The sequence below is a fragment of the Ammospiza caudacuta genome, chromosome 5 (genome assembly GCF_027887145.1).
Source record: "Ammospiza caudacuta isolate bAmmCau1 chromosome 5, bAmmCau1.pri, whole genome shotgun sequence".
NCBI lineage: Eukaryota > Metazoa > Chordata > Aves > Passeriformes > Passerellidae > Ammospiza > Ammospiza caudacuta.
Genome location: NC_080597.1, coordinates 33,734,422 through 33,762,240, shown reverse-complemented (window position 1 = coordinate 33,762,240; position 27,819 = coordinate 33,734,422). Strand labels below are relative to the sequence as shown.

General features: G+C 39.1%; 1 protein-coding gene across 2 annotated transcripts in view; it reads right to left on the bottom strand.

Moving 5' to 3' along the window:
- FGD6 (FYVE, RhoGEF and PH domain containing 6) overlaps positions 1 to 27,819 on the bottom strand; it is a 72,922-nt gene that overhangs the window by 39,858 nt on the left and 5,245 nt on the right. For both annotated transcript variants that reach the window (XR_009274747.1, XM_058804868.1), the window contains exons 2-5: positions 21,101 to 23,516; positions 3,988 to 4,135; positions 1,230 to 1,297; positions 1,107 to 1,137 (exon numbers count right to left, since the gene is read on the bottom strand). Coding sequence is in view for 1 of the 2 variants with exons in the window: in XM_058804868.1 (XP_058660851.1) it covers positions 1,107 to 1,137; positions 1,230 to 1,297; positions 3,988 to 4,135; positions 21,101 to 23,516 (2,663 nt within the window). In the remaining variant the exon portion in view is untranslated. The remainder of the gene's footprint in view (positions 1 to 1,106; positions 1,138 to 1,229; positions 1,298 to 3,987; positions 4,136 to 21,100; positions 23,517 to 27,819) is intronic.

The following is a 27,819-nucleotide window of genomic DNA, read 5'->3' as shown; positions in this document are numbered from 1 at the left end:
AAACTTGTCTGGGACAACTCTCTTTCTTTTGTCAGTATTTAAGATTAAGTTCAGTATTAGAAACCATGTTGAATATAAATTATATATCGGCTTCAACTGATTGAGCCAGCTCATAAAAACCAAGCTTGAACAGAATCAGAAAAGCAGTTACTAGGAGGAAAGCTAAGAGGAATCAGCAAAAGATGTGGTGAGTTTTTTGTTCCCTGAAAAAAAAATCCCTGTATTACAGGACTGTATACAGCCATCTATAAGAGCCTTTGTTCCCAGTTTCACAGAACATGCTTCTCAAGGGACTGAGACAGACCAATGCATCTGTTTGCAATATAATAATTTCTACTGCCCAAGGAAAAAAACCACTATGTTTGCACTTAATAGAGTGACAAAATGGTACACACACATATCATTTCAAACTTGGCAGAAAAAACGCAAAATAGAGATAGAGAAAGAAAAATTCTTCATTAATTTCCTATTATCACCTTCAGCACAGCATGTTTTGCAGATGACTGATCTGCACAAACACAGATGAAATATTTAACCCTGGCTCTGTACAGCACATTGCAGGTACTACAATCACAGGTGTTATCAGAAAGCAAATGTCTGTCAAGGAACTGCAGCCTCACAAAAATACACTGCCATGGTGATGGATGCACCATTAGAGCTATTAGCTATTAATTGGATTACTTCAAGAATGTACCATTTTAATGTACCAGTTCTAAAAGAAATTGTTCCTGCCTCCCTCCACCATTTAAGGAGTTATTTTAACCAGAATCTTTATTTTTGGTGTTATGTACATATTTGTAAGCCAGTACAAGCTGGGTTATAAATATGATTATGATTAACATAAATTGATATATATTAAATTTTCAGTATCCAATACCCACACTCAGCTGGAAACTGCATAAATTATTAAGGAGATCCAGAAGGAACCACCAAAATATTCATCCATTATGTAAAATATGAAACATTAAAGTACAGCCTAATTAGATTAATTTTTATATTTTGAATATGTAGATGAAGCAGTGAAAAGGCACAGTCACTACCATAAACATAAAACTTTAATAGATTAAACAAATGGAAGAGGAAACTGGTTTTTTTTGAGTACTTACAATGTGTAAGAGCTTTAGCACATCGACAAACCTATCAGAAAAGCAAGAAAAAGCAAACAGTTACATTTTAATTGCCCAATTAAAATAAATTTAATAGTTATTAAGTATAGCATTGACACTTACACCTTCTCTGAGCTCATGATCTCCTTGGCAATGTGGTAAACCTTTGTTTTCTTTCCAGCTGCCTTACCCTGCAAATAAAATTACATGTTACACTATGCACCTAATAAACTGTCATAAAGATCATTTCCAGCTATTAGTTCCTTAAATTCAATGTAACTATTTGATAGTTACTTCTAAGAAAAATACTTCATACTGCTTTGAAATCTCTTGGTTTGACACCTTCTGGTTTTTCAGGATCTGTACGAAAATCAATTTAGCTTGTATCTGGAAACAACAGTATTAGCTAGGAGCAGCCTTTCAGCCTGTCAGCCTTTTCTTTTAATTATTACAGGAAGCACTGAAGCCCATCATGAATGAAGTTCTAGCAAACAACACTTACTGGTTTAGCAGAACTACTAAACTACAGGTAGTATTTCTATCTTACTTCATTCTTTGCTTCTGATTGATACAGCAACAGTAATATTTGCAGTGAACTCAAATGTGTTTCAGGAACATCTTAAAAGACATACACATTTTCTTTAGTGAAAACAAGACGACAGGAGAAAAAAAAAACAGAAAAAAAATCACATTGAAGAGAATAGCTAGTTTCTGACAATCTACTAATGGAGCTGCTGGAATACAGAGCAACTGTACCCCAAAGATGCAGATATGTGAGCCTTGTCATTTGCCTGAAACATTGTGGAGATGACTTTGGCTCTCACATGCACATTTGGCTTCTGAAAATCCAGTGGCCCTATCCAACCTCAGACAGAGGTAATAGGTATAACAAAGCAAACGGGGCAGGCACCGGGATGCAAACGTGTTTGCTGCACAGTGTAACTCCCATGTAGGATTTCCCTCAGATGGAACACCTTTCTCCAAACAGCTCTCATGGTTTGCCATATGCTTCTCTGCTGCCAGCTGTCAGCACATCTATTGCACACTCAGGCTTTTATTTTAATGGGCTGCAAAGAAAGAAAGGATGAGGAGCCCTAAAACATCACGGGATATACAACTGAAGTGAGATGGAAGTCCTGGGAAGGCTGTATTGAGTGTGGTAGTACAATATGGGCACTGAACTGTTTATTTAGAAAATCAGGTATCAGTGGCATATTATCCACAAAACTTTGGTTCATAAGCACTAATGTTACAAGGGTTCTCTGAAGATTTAGTTCTTCTCGAAACCTGTAAGTTAGTCTTAAGTGCTGGAAAATAAACCAAGGAAGAGATAGTACTCATAGGCTGGTTTTAAAGATATTGTTGCACTCAACCAAAAAAAAAAATCTAACCTTTTCATTGGAATTTAAATGACACCATGCCTAATTACTGAATTAAAATTAATTTCTAAATTAAATAGTTTTGTATAACACCAGATATGTGCAAAATACATTATTTATTTTATATACTATAGACATCTGCACACAGATCTGGAATTTTACTTATGAAATTAAACTTATTTCCAAAGAGCACTGAGATCTATCCAGTGTGAGTCAATTACATTCAGGCAAGATTGTAACACCTATTCTCAGGCCTCTGTGCCTATTTAGAAAGCACAGCTGACACACTCCCTGCAAGACTGAATTCACAAGTAAGTCAATTATGCAAAACAAGGTATCTGCCATCACTGTAAATGTGTCAGTTGCAAATGAGATGAAAATTGGTATTTTGAGAACAAGATGCTACTGCTAAACAATTACAAAATGAAATATCACAACCCCATTTGAAAGACTTTTCACATACCAGCTGGTGCTGAAAGGGCCACTTTGCATTTGCTCAGACAAAGATACTCTGGCTCTGAGAGTCTCTAATGGTGGAACCAAAGGGATACAAATAAGGCTCTCCGGCACAACACTGGAAAGAAGCCCTGTAAGTCCCTAACAAATATAAAGCATCAAAACAGCCAGATGCTTGCAGTAAGGAAAAGTGAAACAAGCCCAGCTGATGGGGGATGCAGAGACTGCCTCATTCTCCTCGGCAGCTGCTCTTGCTGTGAGAAGCTGGTTGCTAATTCCCAGCTGCCGGCCGCACGTGCCGCAGGCAGCCGAAGCAAGCGGCGGCAGATGCCTCCCAGCAAGCGCTGAATTACTCCATAAAACCTGCCTGAGAACCCTCCTAATGGGGACACCTTCCTGTAAAACTCCCTTGTGAAAGGCTGAGGGCATTTGTAGAGGCATGCAAGGTAAGATAGCTTCTATACAGGTAAAGTCTTGTTTGGTTTCACAGGAACAAGCTTTTCCCTGGATTCTCCCTTTCCCAATTTAGTCCTCTCATTTGGTTTAACAACATTCAGGCCCAACATGCCAAGTCTTCTCTTCCAGCACTAGAGAGTTTCATTGGGTTTTTCTGTTTGTCTTGTTGGGGCTTTGTTTTGTTTTGGTTTTTAATTATTTTTAAAGAAAGGAAGCAGATATAACTACTATCAAAGGAAACAGCTGCTGGGACTGTTGCTGAGGAGAGGCACTGGTCTACGGGCAGGCTGGTTTCAGGGCGTCCAGGGCTAAGAAGTAAAAACATGGGTACCCCCAAAGTGAGGGACAGGACCCTCATAACTTCATTTCATTCAGGGTAGTTAACACTGTCCTCCTGCTCCTCGTTTGAAGAAGAAATAAAATTAAAATAAGGAAAATAATTCCAAGCTGACACTCACAGAAGGTAATAGGTCAGACCTCAACCTCAACAGGCAACAGGTGTTTACATTTGAAAATATCCCAACACATTACAACTAATGAAATACTGCAAGAGTGAGAAATGGCTTCAGAAGATAAAGATAAAAAAATACCTGTTTATCTTCTTGAGGATCAGTCTCCCCTTTACTGGAATCAGAATTTGTGTCATCATCTTCATCAGAACTGTTCATGATATCTTCTTCATCTGACTGAAGATCTCCCATTACCACATTGGGATGATCATGGTGTTCTTCTAAGGACCTAGTATTAAAATATATTCATGATACTTCAATTATGTAAAGAGATTTCTGTTTCACCCCACAATAAATTATCTATTTGGTGTCAGACACCCTGAAAACAGTAGAGGGTAGTCTGAAGATTACAGCAGTTGGAGGCTTTTCCACAGTGGACTCACAACTCTGCAACATTTTATATATGGTAGTATTGATACAATGATCATTGGCAGCAAGCAAAAGCCACAGTACCTTTGGAGTATTTATACTATTCATGTCCATCCATCAGAGTATGCCTAACAACAAAGTCTGATAAATCTATTCCCTTATTGCTATGTCCATGTACAGAGCAACATTTGTACTGTGTGCAGGATAAAAAAAGGTGATAGCCATTTTGCTGTCCTCTATCTCCCAGCATCAGGTCTTGTTCCACATATGGTACTCACACTGGAGCTTTGTGAAATTCTAGATGCCCATATATATACAGGCCTGTTTCTTAATGCATATGCTAAACAAGTGCTTCAGTGACAGCAATATCATAACCATTCTGTCCAACAACTCTTCTTAAAAGCAGGAATACAGAACCTTTTGCAATTAAGAACACCCATCCTCCCAAAACAGACACCTTTTGGAGAGCTGTCAAAGCTGTACAACAATCTTGTTCTGCTGCTGTACAATCATTGCAGAGGTCTCTTTTTATTAGCTTCAGCCATTTTTGCAATACAGGAATTGCATGAGACAGGCACACAATCTCCTTCCTCTAACTAGCCTTGACAATTTCAGTAGAGATTTAAGAAATGCAATTCTAGAAGAAAATAAAAAAGGGGGTAGGGAAAGATAGATAGGAAAACAGACTAGCAGAAACAGCCTTAAGTTTTTGGAAGGTTACATGAAACACACCAAATCTCTGGGTTCCTACTTTTAATCCTCAAAAGTATCTAATAATTTCCAATTACATTAAAGAGATCTAAAAATCACATAATCTGTGTTCAAGGTCTGCAAAAAGATGCTGGGATGCCTCAGATTTATTGACACGAGCCAAAACTGCTTAGCTATCCTGCAAAACAAAAAGCAAATCCAGGAAACTTTGTCCACGAGCTGCTGCAGCCAGCAGAGATCTCTGGGCTGACCAACACCTAATTTTATACAGCCAATGACTGCCAGGGCTACACACTTCTCCATACACCTGGCCCTCTGCCTCCCGAGGCAAGGTACAGTTAGGACTGGTTTTCTCCTTGCTTTGAATCACAGGAAAGCAGGGATGGAGGGTAACTATTCAGACTTGTCACCTCTATCTGTGCTAGCTACCAGAAGGAAAATCTGTCACCATGGATCCCACAGAAGGTGTCTGCTAGCAATGTGAAAAGCAGAAGTGTTCCTCAGGGCTTGGGCTCAGTATTGGGACTGGCACTGTTAAACAGGTTTGTCAGCAACGTGGACAGAGGGACTGGGGGCACCCTCAGCAAGAGTGCCAGCAGGTCAAGGAAGGGGATTCTGCTACAGCAAAGTGTTTATTTCACAATGCTCGAGATAGAGTTAAAAACAAACAAACCAACACAAAAATGCTGATCGCAAATAGAAATGTATTTGGAGGTAAAGAATAGCTGGCCTGTGGACAGACCTTGGTCAGCCATGAAGGCACAGAGAAGATTAAAATAACTTGGTTCTATTATGACAACACAGGAAGGACTTGGGAAACTCCCAAGCAGTTACTGTCTCCCTTAACCAAATGGGGTGGGGGAAGGAAGGAGACTGTAAGGTCATCACTGAGCTCAACAAGATCCTGAGCCAAGACTGCAGCACCCTGGGTGCAGAGAGACACCCTTTATTTGGGTTTGGAAATTATCAGCTCCATGCAGGAAGATGGCAGCCAGCAGGGAGATGAGTGCTGACGATAACAGCATATGGTGTATGCCAGGGACAGCTCTCATAGCGCCTCCAGAAGTTTCAGGAAGACAAAAAAAGCAGCTTTTTACTGGAGCTTTCCCTGGAATCATGCTAGCAGGAAACTAAGATTTCTGCAGTTATTTATTAACTTCAGCAATTCAGAAAACTCCTTGTCTAGTTTATATGTCACTGTCAGCTGAGAATATTTATTTTCGCAGATGCCATCCATATGCTTTTATTATGACAAACACAAACATCTTTATTACATCAGTAGCATGACACGAGGTAGATATCTGCCCCAGCTTTAACAAAACCTGCAACAGAAATTACTGCTGTTCTTTCCCTTACTAAATTACTCAGCTTTACCATCCACATCTGTCACTGAATCTATCTCTCACCAAGGGTATTTTTTCCCCTACTGCAAAATATATTAAGTGCTTTATCTCTGACCACACTGGAATATACTTTTTAGTCCATTATTCATTAATGGCTATTTTTGTTAATAGACATTTTATTGCCTTTTTTTCTACCCTTAATATTTGTTTTAATTGCCGTTTTAATTTCCTTTAACTGAGATTCCTTCTCATCAAGAAAACATTGTTTTCACACCTGTGACATCACTGTTCTTTTGCCTCAGCATATTCTACTGGATGCCCACTCCCAGACTTTGTTGTCATTTTTCATTTAAACTTTTCAGGGCAGCTATGCCAAAACCTAGAAGTTTTAGAAAATCTACCTTTTTGGAAGTCAGAAACAAGAATACTTCCAGATGAAGCTGTGTTTTACTTGTACAAACCCAATTCCCTCACCACTGAAGGATGAAGAACAAACTAGCTGGCTTGTGTTGTGTGAAGCAATTTCTAAACATAAGATTAATCAGCTTATTTAATAGAAAGTTTCAGTAAAAAAATTACTTAAACATTTAAATAATTAGGTAGTGATAATTAGGATGTGTAGTAAGTGTCCACAAATGACAGTCACTCGCTGTATAAATTTTTTTCTTCCTATAAATCACAACGTTGAAGCAGTAAGCTCCTTTTCTGGCCTTTGTGGTGCTTATGCCCATACTATTCATGTAAAGGAAGCTGTGACAGCTGAGAGAACCATGTATTAAATCTTACATACAGTGTCTACTACACTTGTATCCTGTACTTGCTCAGTTCAGAGCACTCTGGTTCTTCCACATGATACATCTTGTTGAGGGTTTTTTTAGTGGTATTTTTAATACTTCTTCCCTTCTTTTCTTTGCTTTTTAAAGAAAGAACACATTGCATGATTAGATGATCAAGAGTCAGTTCACATTCAGATATTTTCCAGAATCAAACAAGCCATCAGTCCAGGGATAGGATGCAATACTGGAGCCAGGGTAGATACCTTTGTGGTGATATCTGCAGTTGTGTCCTCTTCATAGAAAATGGAGACAGAGTTACTGTGTTTATTTGTGTTTATCAGCCACGTGCTGAAGAACAGGCAATTACCCTCAGACATTACACCTTAACCTCTCATGGTAAATGCTACAGCTTTTCTGGTGAAACAGAAAGCAGATCTGTATTTACTGATTACTCTTGTCTGTACTTTTACCTCTGGAGTCATGTATAACATAAGTGTTTGTATGGTTCTCTTAAAGTTATCTCTGGATAAAGTGAAATCCCTTGCACTTTAACAGCCTTTGGAAATAGTAGTAAATGTTTAAATAAACAGAGTAATTTCTAGCACATATTAATGTCGCTTTTCCAAAACACCACAAGCATGCAGTAAGGCTTATTTTAAGTGGCACTTCTGATAGGTATTTTGGGGATACTGTGAACTGTCTCTATCTTGTTCCCTCTTCATCACGATTCTTTGTCCTACCCACAGCACTACCCATAGAAACTTCTGCATTATCAGTCATGTGAAACACCAGCCCTGCCAACTCACTGTGCTGTGCACTGAGTAAGAACATCTTGCCGTATCTCATGAGCAAGGAATCTAAATATAGATGTGGGGCTTTTTTATTTCACACATAAAATGAAGGAATCACTCATTTGCCTTGGAATGAGTAGCTTATGGGATGATGCATTTATGTAGGGCTGTATTTTCCAATTGCAATAGTAAAATACTAATGAAATAAAACATGCTGCTCCTAGCAAGATAAACTGTCAAAACTTAACAATTGCCATCAGACTATTACCACTGGGACTCAGCATAAAAAACACTTATTGTGTTCAAGAGATGACCAAGACTAGTTCAGACTAGTTTATTTGTCTTATAATAAAAGCTTCAGATACACCTGTGGCTTCACTTTCAGACACTGTTGATTTGGACCCTCCACAGGGCACTATGGCCTGAAGTCACAATTACCATTTCAGTCTCCGTTTCCCACTCCTTTAGAAAGCAAATAGTACTTTAAGGTTGATTGAGATCATTCAGAAAGATTCCCTGCCATGGAATGCTCCAACATTAAGTATTTTATAGTATATTGGAATGACTTCAAGAGTTAGCATCACCATAACTACTGAAAAGCAAGTTTCCACAGCTCCAAAGTATTTGCTAAAATAGATTCATCCACGCTACTGCTTTACACACATGTTTCCTTGTGATCTTCATTATTTTTAGATCCTTCTCCTACTTTCAGTAAGTAATAAAAATATGTAGGAATGCTGAATGAACAGAGCCTTGCACACAACACTGCTAAACTCTTAATTTCTCATCCTTTTGTTGTTTTAAAAGGAGTCTCTGGTATACTCCTCTTTATCTTTCTGTCTCTTCCTCCAGTATTTTTATTGCACATTTTTTGTGGGTGTTTATGTTTATTTATTTTAAAAGCAAGCTTTCAACATGCAGGCAAAATTACACAAACTGAAGTTCCTACTCAACTAAAAAATACATACAAGAACTTCAGAGAGCAACTTAACATACCCTATTATAATATTTAATCTCAAATCCTTTTTGTATCATTACAGCATTTCACCATCTTTTCTCAGCTGCTTGCACCTCATTTTTCCCCAGAGAGCAAGCTATTATTAGTGCTTATTAATTTTCAGTTTTTAACATCACCATTCCCTGCAATCAATTTTAGTAATTAAGGCATGTTCAGCTGCTAGTTTTTTAAGACCTAAAAGCACACTGGCTCTCTGTGAAGGCAATAGCTGATAACATGGTCATTTTTTCACAGCCCCTCACACTCCCAATAGCTGTAAGCATGCCTCACCAACTGATTCCCTCCATGAACTCTAGTTCTTCACTTCTGGGAAAATGCAATGGTAAAAGACCTAAAAAAACAAAATGTTCTATAGAATCTTTTCTGCTTGGTACTATCTAAATTCAGAATCTCTTTCAAGGAAGGACTGTAAATATAGAACTCGAATTAATATCTCAAAACAATTTAGGAAGTAATTCCCTGATTTGGGTGTTCAAACAACAGAAGATGCTCCTGGAAAGTCAAAGCAAAAGTGAACTTAATGCTTGGTTAATAACCCTTTTTGTTTTGTTTAATGAATTTCTTCTGCTTTTATTTAATGCTTCTTTTTAAAGACAGTCCAGTGTCTTTATTATTTAATTACTGCAGGTTTTTGGAAAAAGAAAACCAGTTCTAGAAAGCAAGCATACTTGGCAAAGCACTAAGATAATAAAGGATGCCAACCAAGATCATGTGTGGGCTCCTATGGAAGGTTTAAGAAAATACATAAAGGGATTAGTGATCAGCAAGATTAGTAAAGGCATCAATTGCAGCACTTTTTGGATTAGTTACATTTTGCTGCAATACCTCCCATCCACAAGCAGCCTGAAGAAGTCAACACCAGCAAACCAGTCTAGAAAGCACAAAGATGAATTTCATATCACTCTAGATGCACCTGGAGCTTAATTGGAGCTTAATATTCACCTCTCATCTGAACATCAGATTCCCTGAACAACAGTAGCTGTTTACCATTAGAGCTAAAAATATCCCATCCCTTGTTTTTGTCATGTCCCCTTGCTTTTCATTTCTCCTTCAGGCACACTGGACCACGAAGCAGCAAATGAAGATGAAATGCAACCCAGGCCAGGGGGATGACTTCTACAGCATCAGTCAACTCTCTGGTTTAATGACAGACTCACAGATGAAACAAGCTGAAGCTGAGATCACATCTCTCTTCTCTAGGGGCAGTGGACAGTGAGAAAGGCCGGTGGATGCTGCTGTGTCTCTCAGTGCTGATGTGGCTGCCAGCCCTGGAGACTGCTTGCCTTATTGCAGCCAAGCTGCTTGGGCTTCAGCTTCTCTGCCAAAAATGGTGCTTTTTCACAGCAAGAGAGCAAGATAGCAAGGTGCCCTCTCAAATATGATTTTACACACGAGCACTAACATTATGCCATTTGTTCTTCTGCAGTAAGAAGTCAATTATATCAATAAGTTATTATTATTATGACTAATAACACGAAAAAAGGCAACCAGATACGAATTTTTATTGGTGTGATCTCAAGGAACATGACAATTGATTTTGATCTTTTTGTTTATATCTTTTAAGACTACCTAAATAGATCATGCCTGTGAGATTCACTAGTTCCTTCTGTGAGCGATCCTGCCACAGATGGCATGGCAAGGAATAAAACAGACCTCTACAGTGCTCTTTAAAATTAAAAAAAAAACACAACAAAACAAGGAGCAAACAAACCAAACCAATGAATCCATGATTATTTGCATTGCTTAGCACTGCTGTGCTATATTCTCTCCAGGCTGGTTAGGGAATTTTAAGGATTTGATTACAAATATAAACACTCCTCAAGAATCACAGCTAGAAAACAGAAGCTACTAGCATCCAGCAGAGCAACTACAAGTGAAAATAGTTTGTGCACTCCAGGTTCCTTTTCAAATTTCAATTTAAAGACTTCAATAACTGAAACTGAGTTATTTTAAACAATATCATATGTACTGTATGCACTCATTAGTGTCCACTTTTTTTACAAAAAGCCAAGATCTTGATGACAGAAATACACTATCAAAAGAAAAGCTCAATACAATCTATTTGAAATGCATTTTCATTCAGAGCCATTTGCACTTTGAAAGCTGTCTGCTGCCTCCTGGGCAATGGGCTGGCTGCTGAGAGAGGCCATGTGGAAATGCCAGGAGTTTGCTCTTGCCAGGACAAACACCAAGAACTACCCTCTTTGTCCCAGTCCTTACCTCTGGCACTCACTGGTTACACCTGGGACTTCTGGGCAAGGAGGATATCACAAACACTGTGAGAGCTGCCATGACATTTGGGCTGTTAGATCATGCCACTGGCAGCTCCTATACTTGGCTGAGCACGTTGCAAACTTCTGCACCTGACTTGCTTGAACCAAGTTATCCCAGTGTTTGCAGCCAGCAGCATTCGGTTTAGGATGTGTTATCCTCAGATCAAGGCAGCACATACTACTTTCCTCAATGAGATGAAAGAAAAATAGAGCTGACTCACATTCTGAGCAAAAACACCACAAAAAACAAAACAAAAAACAACAACAAAAAGTACCAAAAACCAACCCAAAACAAACAAACAAACAAACAAACAAAAGCATTTGTCATATGTGCTTCACATTAAAAAAACAGGTACAAAACTTATTAAGTAATCCATTCTGTCAGTAACCCTACTTCAGGCACACTATGATCAATAGAGTCATGCCCATATTTCCATGGCACAATTTTAAAAAGCACAGTTTAAAAAAAGGTGCAAACAGATGTCAAATTATCTCCTTATTTAGCTGTGATTTGCAAACGTGAGCTCCTGAGGCCAGAGGCACCCAAGGATAGCTCACCACAGGCAGCCTCTCACCGAAGTCATCTTCAGTGAGACGTTTGTTGACAATTCCTCAGTTCCCTGGAAAGTTCAACATAAACACACATGCATGCTTCAGATGTTTCTACACTCACCACAGCAAAGCCACATTAGAAAAGAAAAGGATAAGACAGACAGAGGTCTCACTTTAAAAGTCTGCAAGAAAACTGGTGCCCACAGTGGGACAGCTCAGCTTCTGAACAGCCAGGCACAGCTGACATCAGGACAAGCAGGACAGACACTCAGATTGACAAATAACCATGAATACTAACCAAGATCACAAGTGGGTTTCTATGGAATGTTTAAGAAAATAGATAATGAGATAACTCATCAGCAAAAGGCGTCAATTACTGCACCTTTTGATTGAGTTACATTTTGCTGAATACCTTCCCTCCACAACCAGCCTGAAGAAGTCAACACCAGCACAATTCCTTTCATAAGCCAGTCTAGAAAGCATAAAGATGAATTTCATATCACTCTAGATGCACCTGGAGCCTAACCTGTCATAAATTCAGAACTGTCACCTGAACTCCAGACCTTCTGAACAACAGTGGGTGTCTACCATTAGAGCTAAAAAATCCTCTCCCTCACTGCCAACTTCATGTCTCTCTGCTTTTCCATTCTGCTTTGGGCGTATTGGATCATGAAGCAAAAAATGAGAGTGAAATGCAGCCTAAGCCAGGAGTCTTCCTTATCTTACCCATCCCAGCAAAGGTGCCCAAAGCAGATGATGCCAATGTAGCAGAATATGATCCAGGAGGGAACAGTGGGACAGTATCGAGCACTGTCATAACGTAAAGTGCTGTGGCAAAACCTAGGGATTTAAACCCTTGGCTGGAAGCATGTAATGGGAAAGGGATCCCTGCACTGGTGCTTCCATCACCACCAAATGCTGTGAGGGATTACCTGTCTCCCAGGGTAGGTAAAGAGAATTTACAGTCATGAGCATACTGTGCAGCATGACTTTGGAAAGCACAGTTTAAAAAAGGTGTGAACAGCTCTCAAATTATCTCCTTGCAGAGATTTACAGTAGAATTTAAATCTTTTTGCCTTTTTCTATCATTAATTCTTGTTTCATAGGGAGAGCTGCAATGCTCATGGGAAAGATCTTTGGAAGAAGCTCCTGTAAAAAGCAATATAAAAAAGGACCAGAAAAATATGGCATTTGTTCACAATCAGGACCTCTTATTCTAACTTGCCTCAATTCACAAAACAGAACCTTGTGGGATGAAGTAGATTGGGAAAGGGCAGCAGGATCAGAATAAAAACAACACTTCATTTTCCAGTCACACAAAAAAAGGAAAAACCACAAGAGAACTCTAGCACACACTAAATAGACTTCTGGTAAACTAGAATGTAATTGTGACAAAAGAAGTCAAAACAAATGTATCAAATAGGAAAGGGAAAACTCAAACCAAGTGAGAACAAAACTTCCTATTAATACCCATTTCAAATAAAATTGATCTTACCCTGCCAGAGCTACAGTGACATTTCAATGCATAGCTACTTCTGCTCACTGTAATCACAGTTAATGCAAGGCCCTACCCAACATCTTCTCTATTGACTCAGCATTAGTTTTACGATTTTTGCATGACTATTCCTGAATCAGGGCTCCAATATCTCTCTTCAAACAGCTGCTCACTCAATTTAAAAATAATGCACGTCCTATTGCACGTGGGTTTTTTTACATACCAGATAGAGAAGATGACAAAAGCTGAGTAACAGATTACTCAAAAGGCAGTGACCTAGATCTGAAATAAAAATGGAGTGGCTTAGTTCCTAAACACACAACTCTGCATGCACGGGAGCTGATGCAGCTTCCTGGACAGTATGTCAGAAAAGAGAGGGTGAAATAGTTTGGTCAAGAGTAACACGGACTGAGAGTAAAGAATAACTGAGCTGCTTGCAAGATTATTTATTAGACTTGTGCTATGTCTTCCTCTAATCTTTTGCACAAATTAGAAGAATGGGATTTAGACACTCTTTATAAAAACTTTTCATCTTCTCTAAAAATCTGTACACAACAGCCCACCTCCACAAACACCACTGGGAAAAAAGCAACAAAAAACCCAAGTGAACTTTCATCAGTTGAAATCACTGAGCCAAAAGGCTCAGGTTGTAGCTTTCAAAATGGTAGAATAATTTTTGGTAAAAACTACCTTTATTTACTTATATGCATCTTAAAGATTTCTTTAGTCTTCTTCTGCTTGAGTAGAACAGTTTTTCATAAGCACAAAGATATTTCAAAGAAAAATTAAAACTTGCATAAACTTTATGTTTCTAAATGAAGCTTACTGGATTGTAGCATTTAAAATAAAACCAAGCATTTCTTTACCTAAATTTTATCTAGTGCATCGAAACAACAGAGCTGCACAGTTTTGTAAATCTATTCATTAGAACATCTTTAACTAGGTCAAATAGAAATGCTGGGTAAATGTGGCATATTAATATCACTGTTGGCATTTAAATAAAAAAATAAGTTTATATTTTGATCACTTTCTTTACACATTTATTTTGTGCCACCTAAAAATGATACTGTTTTACAGATACTACTACATTAGAATGCAGTTGGAATATCACTGTGCCACAGAGCTCCAAAAGCACATTTCCTGAGCTGATGCTGAAAATAACCCACAGGAAAAGGCTGCTGTTGAACATATAAATGGGTCTTTCATCAATTCTCATATCCCATTAGACTCTCTACTCTGCATCTGATGTATTCTCTAGAGCTACATTTTGCTAATTTATATCACGCTTGGCAAAAGGAGACAGAGCGCACACGGTGGAGGTGGGGGGAGAAAGGCCACCATCGGTGACAAATATGCAGCGTTAACTGAGCTTCCTCCGCCTTCAAGAAAAGGAAATACATATGAAGAATGCCAAAATTAGGAAAAACACAGACATGGAATAAAAGAGGAAAGAAAAAGATAAAGCACTGCAGATTAATTTCCGCAAGTGCGTGACGCTCGAGTTCCCGTTAGGCACGAGTGGGGGTAGGAAGGAGCCTAAGGGACTCAGGAGCTCTGTGCTTCCCTGGCTCCCCACGGCACACGGAGCCAGCCCCAGCTGAGGCCACGAGCCAGGCACTGGGCTGAGGGCAGCGGCACCGGAAGGACAAGGACATCCTTCCATTGTACCGGGGGAGCAACGGCAACACAAGTCTGGACATTTCTGCTATCTGCGATGAGCATTCCTTCAGCGGGAAACAAAGGATAGCACAGCTTACCCTCAAAAGGGCTCTTTTTAGTGCCATTTTTAATATGGATTGCATGTACATCAAGGTTAATACGATGTAATTTTCTAGACTGCACAAGACTGACCAAAGTAGCCACCAAATCTTTTGGAGAGCAGATGAGGACTCGCCCAGCAGCTGGGCAGCGCTCACAGCACTGCCTGCCTCATCACCACTGACACCATCTTACTGCCTCTCGTAAAATAAAAAGATAACATCGAGAATTGAAACCACACCTGTTTTTATGTAGCACTTTTAATACCACCTGATCACTTACAAGACTTTTGCTATTGCACCTCCAACTCTGTCAGAAGTTTTCCTGGCCGTGCCAGTCTTCTATACCCATCTCTTTCTTTTACCAAAATCAAGAGGGAGCCCTTGAAAAGAGGGATTAAATAAATATCAAAGACAAAAATTCTTTTTCACTACCATCTTGGGACCTTCACAATTATTTTGATGTCATAAGACATTTTAAATCTTTTCCTGACTGAACTGTACACCAGAATAACAGTATTGCAAAAATGCAGTTCTCCAACTTCTTTCTCTCTCTCATTGAAGATGAAGACAATCAGACCTCAGGATCTCTCCCACTGTCAAAACAGATTAAATCAGCACATCTCAAAAACATATTTGCATGAGGATGTGTCAAGATTTTAATGAAGTTTCTATCTAGTCTGATATTAAAAATCTTAAAAAGAGGAGGAGTCAAGAGAGGAAAGTATCAGCATGGTTCTACCAGTTTGCTTTTGAAGATTTGAGTATTTTTCCAGAGTACCTATTTTCTTCTTACAGTATATACATTTTATTTCAAGTTGTATAGCAGACTACACTGTAAAGCTGTACAACTGAAAGACACTCCAATGCTAAGGAAAACTTCTCTTACTGGAAAAGCAGACCATGGAGACACTGACTCACATAAAGTCTCTTGGAAAGAAAGAAAAGAAAACCCAAAACAGTCCATATGCTCTCCTGAGCAACTAACTGTGAGCCTTCCAGGTAGCTACACTTGTGGTACAAAATAATGAATTTGACACTACAAAATAGAGGAATTCCAGAGCCAAGGGTCCCAGCACTTGCACTGTCCCCTAAGTCCTTATGTGAAACATCAATATTCCCAAGCAACTGTATTACTACCACTTCTCACCAACATTTCCACGATGTGACTCTGATTACACATGCCTACCAATTACAGAATTTGTTTCTTCGCGGTCTGTAAGAGCAAAGAGTGACAAGTCAGCAAACCGGCTTATTCCTCTCATGTGACAGGCAAGGATTGCTCTGTCTGTCCCCACCGCGGGGGCTGGGACTGCCCGAGAGGCTGCAGATCTGAGCCCTCTGACTCACTCCCCACTGACAAACCCCCAGAGCTGGCAGAGGCATCCCTGCTGCACCGCCACTGAGAAAAGCAGGGAGGGCAAAAGAAAGGCAGGCTCAAGGAAGCACAACACAGAAAGAAAGCCAGTGACAACACATGGCCAAGGACAACGAAGCCTGAAAGGAAAGCTAAATAGCCTATTAGCAAAGCTATTTCATTAAAACCTGATGGGCAATTGCAGGGAAAGAATTTTACTTACAACCAAGGATGGCAGAAGCCAGTGAGACACACGGGAGAGATTGGAAGACAAGGCAAAACTGCAGAGCTGATGCGGAAGGAAGAACTGACCTTTTTCAGATCAGAAAATAATCTTTGAGACCCTATGAAATATTAAAAAAAATCTATTTCTACATACTTGGCCTCTATTTATCAAGAAGTTATATCTATCAAAAAAAAATTTCAATAAAAAGAAGACATGGGTATAACACATCCAATACCTAAAATGTATTTTGTGCATTCAAATCTCAGCATAAGGGTTTGAACTTGCAATATTTTAAATGCTATTTAGATCTTGCAGTCTTTTATTAATTTAGTGTTTCTAAATGGGAATTTTGCAATTGCAAAAAACCTCCAAAAAACACAGAAAAAACTCCCACAAAACATACAAAAAACCTCCACCATAACATCAAAGAGGAATATGTATCAAAGCAAAGTGCTTAACCACACAGATTTCAATACAAAATTCAATATTCTACTAAGGTTTTCATGGACACTTAATTGACCTCTGGGGACTCAGTCCCCAAAGAAGAATTTAGTACAGAAAATTAAACTTATATTTTGCATTGACATGCTCATTGCTAGAAAACCAATGGATTATTCTAAATCAGCAGGTGTGGGTAAAATAAAAAGTAATATTTGATTAAACCAGCGTTGAAATCATAAAGGATTGTTGTCACATGGTACTCCCCCCTCTCCAGGCCTTTCCAAAGAAAAATCCTAGCTGGAAACACAATGTCACAGTCATAAATAAAATAGCAGTCATGTACATTTCCAATATCTTCAAGGAACACTATCCAAAGTAGCCAGTAAATACAGTACGCTATTCCCAGAAGGCTGAAGGAGTAGACTCACTTAACCTAAAATACAACTGCCTTGCATAGGAAAATGTACTACCAAAAGGAAGACCACAAACAAAACCCAAAACAAACAAACAAACCAAAAACCCAAACATAAAAAAAAACCCACAAAATCCAGCAATCCCAGGGAGCTGCATTTCCTATTATCTGACTGGATAATGATATTTAAAACTTCTTTTACACTTAACAGAACATTTTCTATCTCACAGCATCTAGTCTTCACTCACTTTGTTTATACAGTACTCATAAAAGCCCATTCATCTAAATTATCCACTTTAAATTGGCAGTTAAACAGGTAGGCTAGACAAAAATAAATAACACTTTAATACCATTTTGAAAGACTTCTTTTTTGTATAGTGGAAACAAAACATAAACTATCTGCTCCCAAGCTATTGACATTATTTACTTTATTGAGAATATTCCCATGAAGTACTTAACAAAAGCCTAATCCATTCTGACTCTCAGCAGCAGCAGCACCTGTTCCACCTCAGTGGTTCATACACCAGATCAGCACCCTGACTCTCTTCCTTTCAACGCCAAGCCTTCTCTTTTTAGTAGAAAGGAGGTTGACATCAAATATCTCAGAAATTAAATCCTGACAACTGCTACCTACCATTAATTACCCAGGCCTGCCACTTGCATGAAATTCCCTGTGGGAAGGCTCAAGCAAACAATACATAGCTGAATTAAACGTGACATACGAAGTTCCGATAAAAGCATCAAAAGCTATTACCATTCTCCATTAAAGCATACTGGTTTCACCACATGGGATTGTGAGGAAATTCCTCTGTAACCACCAAAGCATTCAGTACATTATCAAATTTTATTTCTTCCTCCAGAAAGAAATGTAGTGTGAGCTGAAGACACCACTGAACTCTTCTGGTAATGGCAAGACTGGCATTCAGACTTAATATACTGAATATGCTTTTATGGGGGCTTAGAAGTGTGGGCTATTGGTCTGAATTTCTCAGAAGAACAATCTCATTTGTACATTGGTTTTAATCATAAGACAATTTGCTTTGAGATCCCCATTAGCAGTGCATTACAGGAATCTGTGTGCCACAATCTATGAAAAAGAGCTGAGTGCGTGTTCTGACAGGCTGGGGAAAACGCGAGAGGCAATTATTTCAGTAACAACAGCAGCACTGTTTCTCCAACTGGTTTTATAATACAGCCTGGCCCAGGAAATGATAAAAAGCTCTTACAGAACTATGCAGAAAGGGTAAGACAACATTGATAAGGAAGCTTCAAAGGATTTGAGATAATACTGGATGGGAAAACTGGAGAAGCTGCCTGCCTGGCCTGTCTGGGCAAGGACCCTTCCACCTCCCAAGGCAGAGCCAAAACGAATATTCATCCCTGCTCTCCCAGCAGCACTGATCCAGGTCAGGAGACTACTGTACTGTTATGAGCCTTTTTTTTTTCCCTAGGGATTTCTTTATTCTCTGAAATCTGTTGAAGTAACTGCATGCATCACTTGTTTCCTAAGGCAGTTTCCGACTATTTCATTTGATTTAAAATAAACATGTTAATGGGTCTAGTTCTTGTTTTCTATGGGTGCTTTTTAAAGAAAAACAACACAAACCCAGCCAAGGACATCCAATTTAGAGAGCAGCTTCAGGTGTAGGGGTGTCAGAGAGACCACCTCAACCCTTATACCACCATTGGTACTGGGGAAGATTTGTATGGAGAAGAAATAATAAATTTCACATATTTAGCCAAATAAGAAAACTACAGAATTTCACTTCAGGAGCAACCGCAATCTCACATCTACTATACTTCATACAGCAATACTATCCTCTTCCTAAAGCTGACAGATATTCACCTGTATTCAGAACAAAGCAACATAAACCAAAATGAGTCACATAAACACATGAAATGCATCCTTATGCAAGTTTGGTCTCACCCTTCTTAGGTACATCAAATTGAGGAAATACCAAGACAACATGGTCAAACTCACTGAAAGATACTCTAAGATTAGACTTAAACAAAAAGCATACACTCTGTCAGTGTATACCAAAGACAAAACTAAGAAACACCCTGCTGTAAACTATAAACATACTCAACAACCACTTGAATAAATGTACCAGTACCTAGTCCATAACTAGAAATCCTATTTTCCATTATAAGGTTTTACCCTTCCCAACAAACAGACCTATGTTGATAATATTAGCTATATAACAATTAACATAGGATGCCCCTTAAAATATTTGTCTCTTCCTATCTAAGAGAACACAGATTCTTTGGAGCATGTGTTTACTATACACACATCCAAAATGAAACAAAGCTTAGTAACTCTCAGTGAAAAAGGAAGTTAAATGTGACTATGTAGAAGCTAATTCATTTATTCTTGTCATTGTGCATATGTTCTCAAGAGCATGAAGAAGTTTGCTGGGGACTTTGAAATATCCAGGCTGCATATTTGATTCAAATCCTTATTGCTGGTTTGAGATAAATCTTTAGGATCTGTAAGATAAACTGATCAGCTGAAGTTAAGAAATTGCATGATACCATACTGGGACAAAGTGATGCTTTACATGTTACCACACTGACACACACACTAAGTGATGCTGTTTAGGGAGAGCACATGAGTCTGGCCACTCCCTGTGACCCATTTCTCCTCCCAGCATCCATCACAACAGTACAAATATTAAAAGATCTATTCCTGCCTATTCCATTTAGCAGCCATTTTGGATGTAGAATCACAGAACCATTAAGGTTGGAAAACACCTCAGAGATCATTTAGTCCAACTGTTAAACCAGCACTGCCAAGTTCATCACTAAACCATGTCCCCAAGTGCCACAGACAGACATTTCTTGAACACTTCCAGGGACAGTGATTTCACCACTTCCCTTGGTAGCCTATCCCAATGCATGACCGCCCACCCTTTCAGTGAATAAATTTTTCCTAATATTAAATCTTAACCTCCCTGGAGCAAATGGAGGCCGTTTCCTCATATCTATGAACCTGTCCAATCCCTTTTTGAATCTGCTGACATGATCTGTCTCCACTGCCTCCTGAGCTAAAGAAACACAGCAGCAACCTGCAGAGTTACCAAACCCCATCATGCTAATATTCTATGAGTCACACAGAAACTGTGCACCACTATCACCCTTGCTGGGAGCACAGACAGACTCAGAGGACTCACTGTATTTAGAGAGAGGCAGTAGCTTCTGTTATACCCAAAAAAGCTTTCCAGACCTGATAAAGAATTTACATAACCAAAAGCTTGTCTGCTCTTCCCAGCTTTATCAACAGATCTAAAAATATATTCATTCCCCCTACAAACCTAGCAACTATGCACTCTTTGGATGGTTATTGCAGTTCACTGTGAGACTGGTAAGGTTCATTACTCCCCACTGAAGTATTCTTGAATACAAATACATGACTGTATCTGATTTGCTTTAATTAAACGTGGAAAAGTTTCCCAAATTTTGAGGAATATAAAAGGAATAACTAGCTTACTTTTCCTCTTGACTCACTGCCAAGTGCAAGGAGTTTTCAAAACAACAAAAGCCTACAGAAAGATATACAGAAACAACTTTCCTGCTGACATTTAATGGAAGAGGTACAGGCTCTCAAGTTATCATTTAAACACTTACAACAGAGTTACAATGCAGCTGTTCAATTTCCCTTTTCTCTTTATTTTACCTGTCAAGCCTCCAATGCCTGCTTGTAGCTTCACAAGGCTCATCAAATTCATAGAAGTCAGTGCTCTGGTCTTCCGTGCTGCTGGAGTTCTGCCATTCCGAGCAGAGATTTCTCCTAGCACCCATAGCAAAAGGCAAGTTCTCATACTCAGGTATTTCCTCATAGTGGCGCACATTCTCATACTCTGGATCACAAGTGCTGGTTAGAGAATTCAAAGGCATTTGGGACAAATTCTCTGCCAAAAGTCCATGTCTTTCTAAAGACTCCAGCCTTTGGTTATTTCGCATCTCAGGCTGACTTCTGTTTCTCTGCCTCTTCTTCTGTAATGCCGGACTACTTATTTCTACGGAATGTGCCTTGGCAGATTTAGCTTTCCTTTCACTGCCTACAGACCCTATGTTACTGCTGTTATTTCCATACCCATTCCCATTGGAAAGGTTGGCAATAGCACTCTCCACTGACTGGCTGCCTTTAGGCAGAAATTTTTGGAAGTCGCTTTTCTTTAAGCAAACCGACAGTTTCATGTTCAGAAGCTTTTTCAAACTATTTTTCTTGTGATGGTCTTTGCAGGGCTTGTCTGTCCTGTCCATGTCCACAGCAGAGAGAGACTTGGCCCTAGGCTTCGTCACAACAGTCAGGTGGCTGAAACTGGCGGCAGTTTTTAATGATTCAGAATTTCCTGAAAAGGGAAGAATAGGATGAGGTAACTTCCAGACGGGTTTTTCAGAAGAACGTTTGGGTATGTCACAAGACGAAAGTGCATCCTGCTCCTTGGCTCGTGGATGTGCAAAGGGAGATCCTTCTAGAAGGCTGTTTGATTTGTCTTCACTGCAGGTGTAAGAACTTTTGTCCACAAGCTCTGCCGATGCAGCTTTTTTCAGCAGGCCAGCAGCTGGAAGGCCATGTCTCTGTGGTTTCTTAGGAATAACTTTTGGGGAACTCCCATCCTTTATTTTAAGTTCTTTATTTTCCAAGTTTTGTGGGAAAACATGAAGGCTGTTGACAGCAGGCGAGTGCTGACTGCTTGCCAATTTGACCTGCTTTGGCAAACTCATGGACAGGGTATGACACCTGACAAACTCAGTCCTTTTGTCCACAGCATCTGACATACTGGTGTCATCTGTTATCTCATCCACAAAGTTATGGTCTGCATTTAAAGATTCAACGTGTCTCCCCAAATCAGGACTTCCATGTGAAAACTGAGGCAAAAGATTTTGTGAAGCTGACTCTTTCACAGCAGGCTCCTTTACCTGAGACACTTTTTCTGCATTGCTTTGAGTTACCTCACATATTTCAGGATGAAACACTTCTGCATTATTATTGTAACACACACTTTGACCAAGGACATTAATTCTTGCTGGCTTTTTTAAGCTTTGGTCCACAACACCATGAGAATCTTTCTCTGAATTAGATGGTTCCTTTGCTCCTTCTCCTGTGCTGTCTATGCCATCCTGACGGACTAGACATGCAGCACGTGGCTTTCTTGGCTTAGGGACAGGAAGCACTTTGGAACTCAGGACTGAAGATGTTTCAGGGGAGGCTTTATCAGCGTCTGCTTTCATCCCTACTTCACCTGAAAACATCCTATTGCTACTTAAATTTTCATTCTCTAGAGTTTCCTTGTCCAGTGAGGAAGAACAACAGTGATTATTTTCAATCAAACTAGGACAAATTTCAGACATCTGAAACTCACCAGCAATAATCTTACCATCAACATTTTGTTGCTTCCCTTTAACTACTTCAGAAGATGACGAAGATTGTACAAGTTCCATAAACTCTATTTTAACATCATTCTTGGAACTGCTGCCATTCCCTTTGTCAAATTTGTCTGCATATCTGTGTTTCACAGGACTGCTGTTAGGAAACACACCATGAGTTAGGACATCCTTAAGTTTCTCTTCCAAAATGCTGGCTTTCAAAACCACCTGACTTCTACTTGCCAATTTTTCATTGTGACTAGACCCCAGAGACAGTGCATTTCTTTCACCAAGCTTGATGTTTTCTAAGGTGTCAAAGTGCTCGAGAATGATCTGAGTTTTACAGGTGTTCTCTCCATTTCCAAGTTTATGAAGGCATTCAAATTTGCAAGGTGACACAGGTAGAATATATGCTGTATTTCCAGTACTCCCTTCTGAGGTTTCATTTTTATAGTTCAAATGGTCCAGAGTTTGAGAAGGATCTTCCCTGTGCTCCTCAAAGCTTTTTGTGCTTTTTCGTGTAGATGATGGAGGTTTAACTTCAGGGATGGAGGAGCTCTTGAGAACCTTTGGTTTTGGTGCAATTGCTGGCTTGGCTTTCCTTGCTGCTTGTATCCCACCAGAAAGTACAATGTCAGGCTTCGGTGCGACAGGTGGAGGCGCTGCCTTGTGTCCTAGGACAAATTTTGGTTTGGGGGCCACTGGTGGCTTCTTAATTTCTAGGAAGAATGAAAAACAAAGACATTAGTCACCACTGCCCACACAACAACCTCACCTGCAATGCAGTAGTATTAGAAGTTTTGTAACATTTCTGATCTAAAATAACTCAATGTGTGTATGGTTACATTTTTCTCTTAAAAGCATGCCTTCCTTCCCTAACACCACTTCTTTACTAGTTGCCTTTCTTTGTTTTAATAGGCACATCAAGAAGTGGTAGGGAAGTTTTCAAAGTCTTTTCATAAACAAACAGTTTAACATAGTATTAGTACATGTACTCCCTCACATGCTAAAGTCTCATGCCAAGAAAAGCAGAGCCTGGTTCTGCAGTTTTAACTGCAATACCCTTTTAAAATGTTGCAAGTATGTTAAGTGCCACACATACAATAAACCACAAAGACAATGGGACAGCCAGAATAGCGACTAGGGTAGTTCAGTCCCTTCCTCCACCACTTTGAGAAATGTGTAACCCAAAATTCCTCGTTCCCTTGCTCTCCTCTTCAAACAATACTAAGATGAATTACTGTACCAGTTGCAAAATTGGCATATCACTACCAGCAGTTCAGTTAGTCTGTGGTATGGAGTTAGTGCAGTAATTTGTAGCAAGGTGGCACCTTTCCATTGTAAAACACTATTTCTGTGCCTTGTTCAAAATTACTCTTCCCAACTTGTCTGACCTAGAAACAGTCACCACTATTAGGAATTACAACCCACTTGGCACAACAAGATGACAAATCCTGGGCAGAGTGTAAGTTTACAGCACTCAGGAAAAGGAGCTCATGAGGAACTTAGAGATTGTGGAGTTTTGAACCAGTTGTTTGAGTAGTTTTGGGGTTTTTTGTTTGCTTGTGTTGTGGTTGCTTTTTTTTTAAAGTATGCCTGAAATATGTGAATATTTCAGGAGATTATTTATGACCAATTCATTTCCATATGCTGGAATATTTTCAGATTTCTAAGAGCATTGAGTGCTTTTTATATGTGCACATTTATAAAGTAAACAAGCTTCTTGTACTGTTTATATATTACCTCTGTATTTACTACCATTATTTTGATCAATATTTTAGTATACTTTCAGTAAGTCATATACATGTTAAATAACACCCTCAAGAAAACACATTAGTTAATGTTTCACATGCAAATAGATGAGGTAAGCCATGGATTTATTGTTCCCTTTGAAGTGTGGGTTTGGTGTTTGGTTGTGTTTTACCACCATTATTACTATAGATATGCACTATATCTTAATCTCTAGCTTAGATTAGAATGAAGTTTCAAAGTTTAGGTTTGTTTTGTGGGGATTTGTTTGTTTGAAGGAAATTTAGATGGGTAAAATAAATTTTTTAAAAAGGGCAGATGCCCTCAGTTGCAACTATTTCCTAAACAGCAAGCCACTGCTCTAAGCAGAGAGGCAGAAACAGTAAAATCATGTTTTTCTAGGACATGAATCACTAAATGGTACCCAGACTGCCTCTATCTACACTTAGAATGGCTGCCCTTGCTGCCACTATATTAGTGAAGAGATAAAACTCTGATGGCAGGGTCTCTGATGTCTCTGATGGCAGAGACAATTTTTAAGAAATTTTACAAGAGGGAATCCAGAATTTCTTTCCAAAGGTACAGCTCCCTATAGCCACTGACAACAGTGACCCAACTGCAACTTACTTCTAAGGTTATCCCACCTTCTGCATCCCATCGAAAGGCAGGTGTCAAACCCACAGAGAAATGAATCAACAATTAGCTAGGAAAAAATAAAATTAACTCTTAAGGTGGGTAACTAGTGATCCTGATGAGCAAAAGAGAGCTGTACACCCACTTTCAGACAAGTCAACTGCTTGTTCAATTGGAATATGAAGTGATGGCAATAAAGGAGCCAGTGTTCCATGGCAGAAAAACAAAGAAGGGATGCCCAGTTTGTCACAGAACACAACAGAGTAGTACACCTGGGCCATGTTCAGCAATATTTACTAAGTTGTTAAAGCTCCCTGGAAACAGGAGAGAGACAGGCTGCTTTGGAACCCTTCCTGATGCTCAAGTGAGAGAAACAGACTGACAAAGATATGGGACATTAAACACTGGCTAGGTAACCAATATCCTGTGGATTATTTTTCCCACACACAAACTGAAGTTCATAAACCTTGCAAGTTTCTCTCTCTATAGTGGGAGTGCCTTACCTTTTGGATACCACCAAACTAGATAACTCTGCAAGGCTTTTAACTAGTATTTATTAGGGAGCACACTCAGAAGTTAGGATGTGACACCATTACCTGAATATAAATTATCAAATTATCAAATTATCCCCCATGGTTTTATTAAAACTAAACCATGAAAGTGTAAAGAAAAGCAAAGCAAACAGAACAGTCTCTAAGCCAGTGGAGGAAACCTGGATAATGAACAGAGCAGAAAAATTCATTTCAGATAATAAGTGCAATTCAACGTGATTTCTGAAGCCTACTAGAATTTTTCAAATTACTTCAATGTTAAAAAGCATTCAGGCAGACAGAAGAGACCAGCAAATTGTGTGGGATAATAAAGACAGCACTGTCTGCTTTAAACTGATTGCACATTACATCTAGAGTAGATATGGGTCAATGTACTAAGAGGCACATTACAATCTTGGTATCAATACAGATCTGCAGTCAACCATCAGAAAGGAATGCGATGAAGAGCCCTTTCAAACATAAATGCAATGTGAGAGGAAAGGCTCCAAGAAGGAATGCATACCAGTAGTTTTCCTCAACGAAATATCTTTAAGTTTCTGAAGAATACAAGCAATGAACTACTTAGAAAAAAATCACAGCAGCTGACAAGGGTGAAAGTATAGTAGATTGACATTAGAAATTGAGAATCAAAGTTCAGTATAAACTAATTCAATTCATTGTTGGATGAAAAACACAGTTCTACATAACAGTGCTCTAAAAGGGATAATTTCCCATCCAGAATAGAAAAAACATCTAAGTAGGAGGCAACTGTTATATATAAAGGTGTAAGGAATGACTGGAAGTCATATGAGAATGACTTTTTGCTGAATGGCAAGCAAAAGCAAGGTAAAAACCAATAAATATAATCAAGGAAATGTTATATAGCAAATGCATGGGGTAGTTAGTTGTTTGGACAGAGGGCTTTTTCCTGGTGCCATATGGAACTAGCTATTCACCTAAGGACAGAGATGGTTGGTTATGCTTAGGAGAGTAAAAATCGAAGAGAATTTGGAAATCATTGTACATAGTTATTTTATGAGAGCTCCATGCAGGTCTGAAGTTAAGCAGTAAATAATCTGCTAAGTATAAAAGATGAAGGGAGTTGAAAATATTTCTGTACATGCTACCTACCAGACTGTTAGCGAAATGCAATGTCACCTTCCAGCAATCTTAGAAATAACTACAGAAGTGTCCAAGATCTAAAAGCTATGCTTCAAATCCCAAGGAAGCTCATCCTAGTTAATTTAACCAAGAATTTAAAAACTAGGATGGTAATAGGATATATACTTATGCACATGTGAAAGGTTTTGGGTAACAGATGGTTCTTGAATCACAAAAAAAATCCCCAAAACCAAAAAAAAAAACCCACCTAACCCTGATGAAATTCCATATTTGACCACTGAGGTTTGACATGCTCAAACTAGAAAGAAAACTCTAAATCTTATGAAAACTAAAGGATAATTAACTACAGAAATATCTCACCTAGTGTTGTGGGGGAGTCACAAGCACTTACAGGCAACCTAAACTCACTTTCTGACATGTGTAGAATTTTCAGAGGGAACTTTGGACTGGACATTGGATTCTCTAGCCTGTCATACTCAGGAAATTAGAGAATCCCTATGATTTTCCCCACTCCCACCTCAAACCTTAACCCATTTCTCAAAGAGAATCTCTGCATCCAGGGATTCCAGTAATAAATGCAAATCTGAGTAGAAATATAAAATGTGATTTGCATAAACAGATGAAATGTTTAGGAGCCAGAGAAACTGTCAAAGAGATATCCTCCAACCTGTTTCACTATGCAAAGGAAGAAATCCATAAATAAAGTGACTAGCAATGCTGCCATCACCAACAGGAAATCTGCTGCTCACACAGGAACAGCCAATACCAGGCTCAGTGCTGAAGGAAAAAAGTGCTTAAAAACACCAACACCTAACCCCCTTAGAAAAAGTAGATTTCAAAGGGCATTCCTTGTCTAACAACAAATTGCCACTAGCACCACCCATGCAGATCAATGCACGAGCTCTCTGTCTGACTTCAGGTCACAGCACAGAAACAGATTTATCTCTCTGGTGAATTACATCCTTCAGCATGCTGAGGAAAAAGCAAC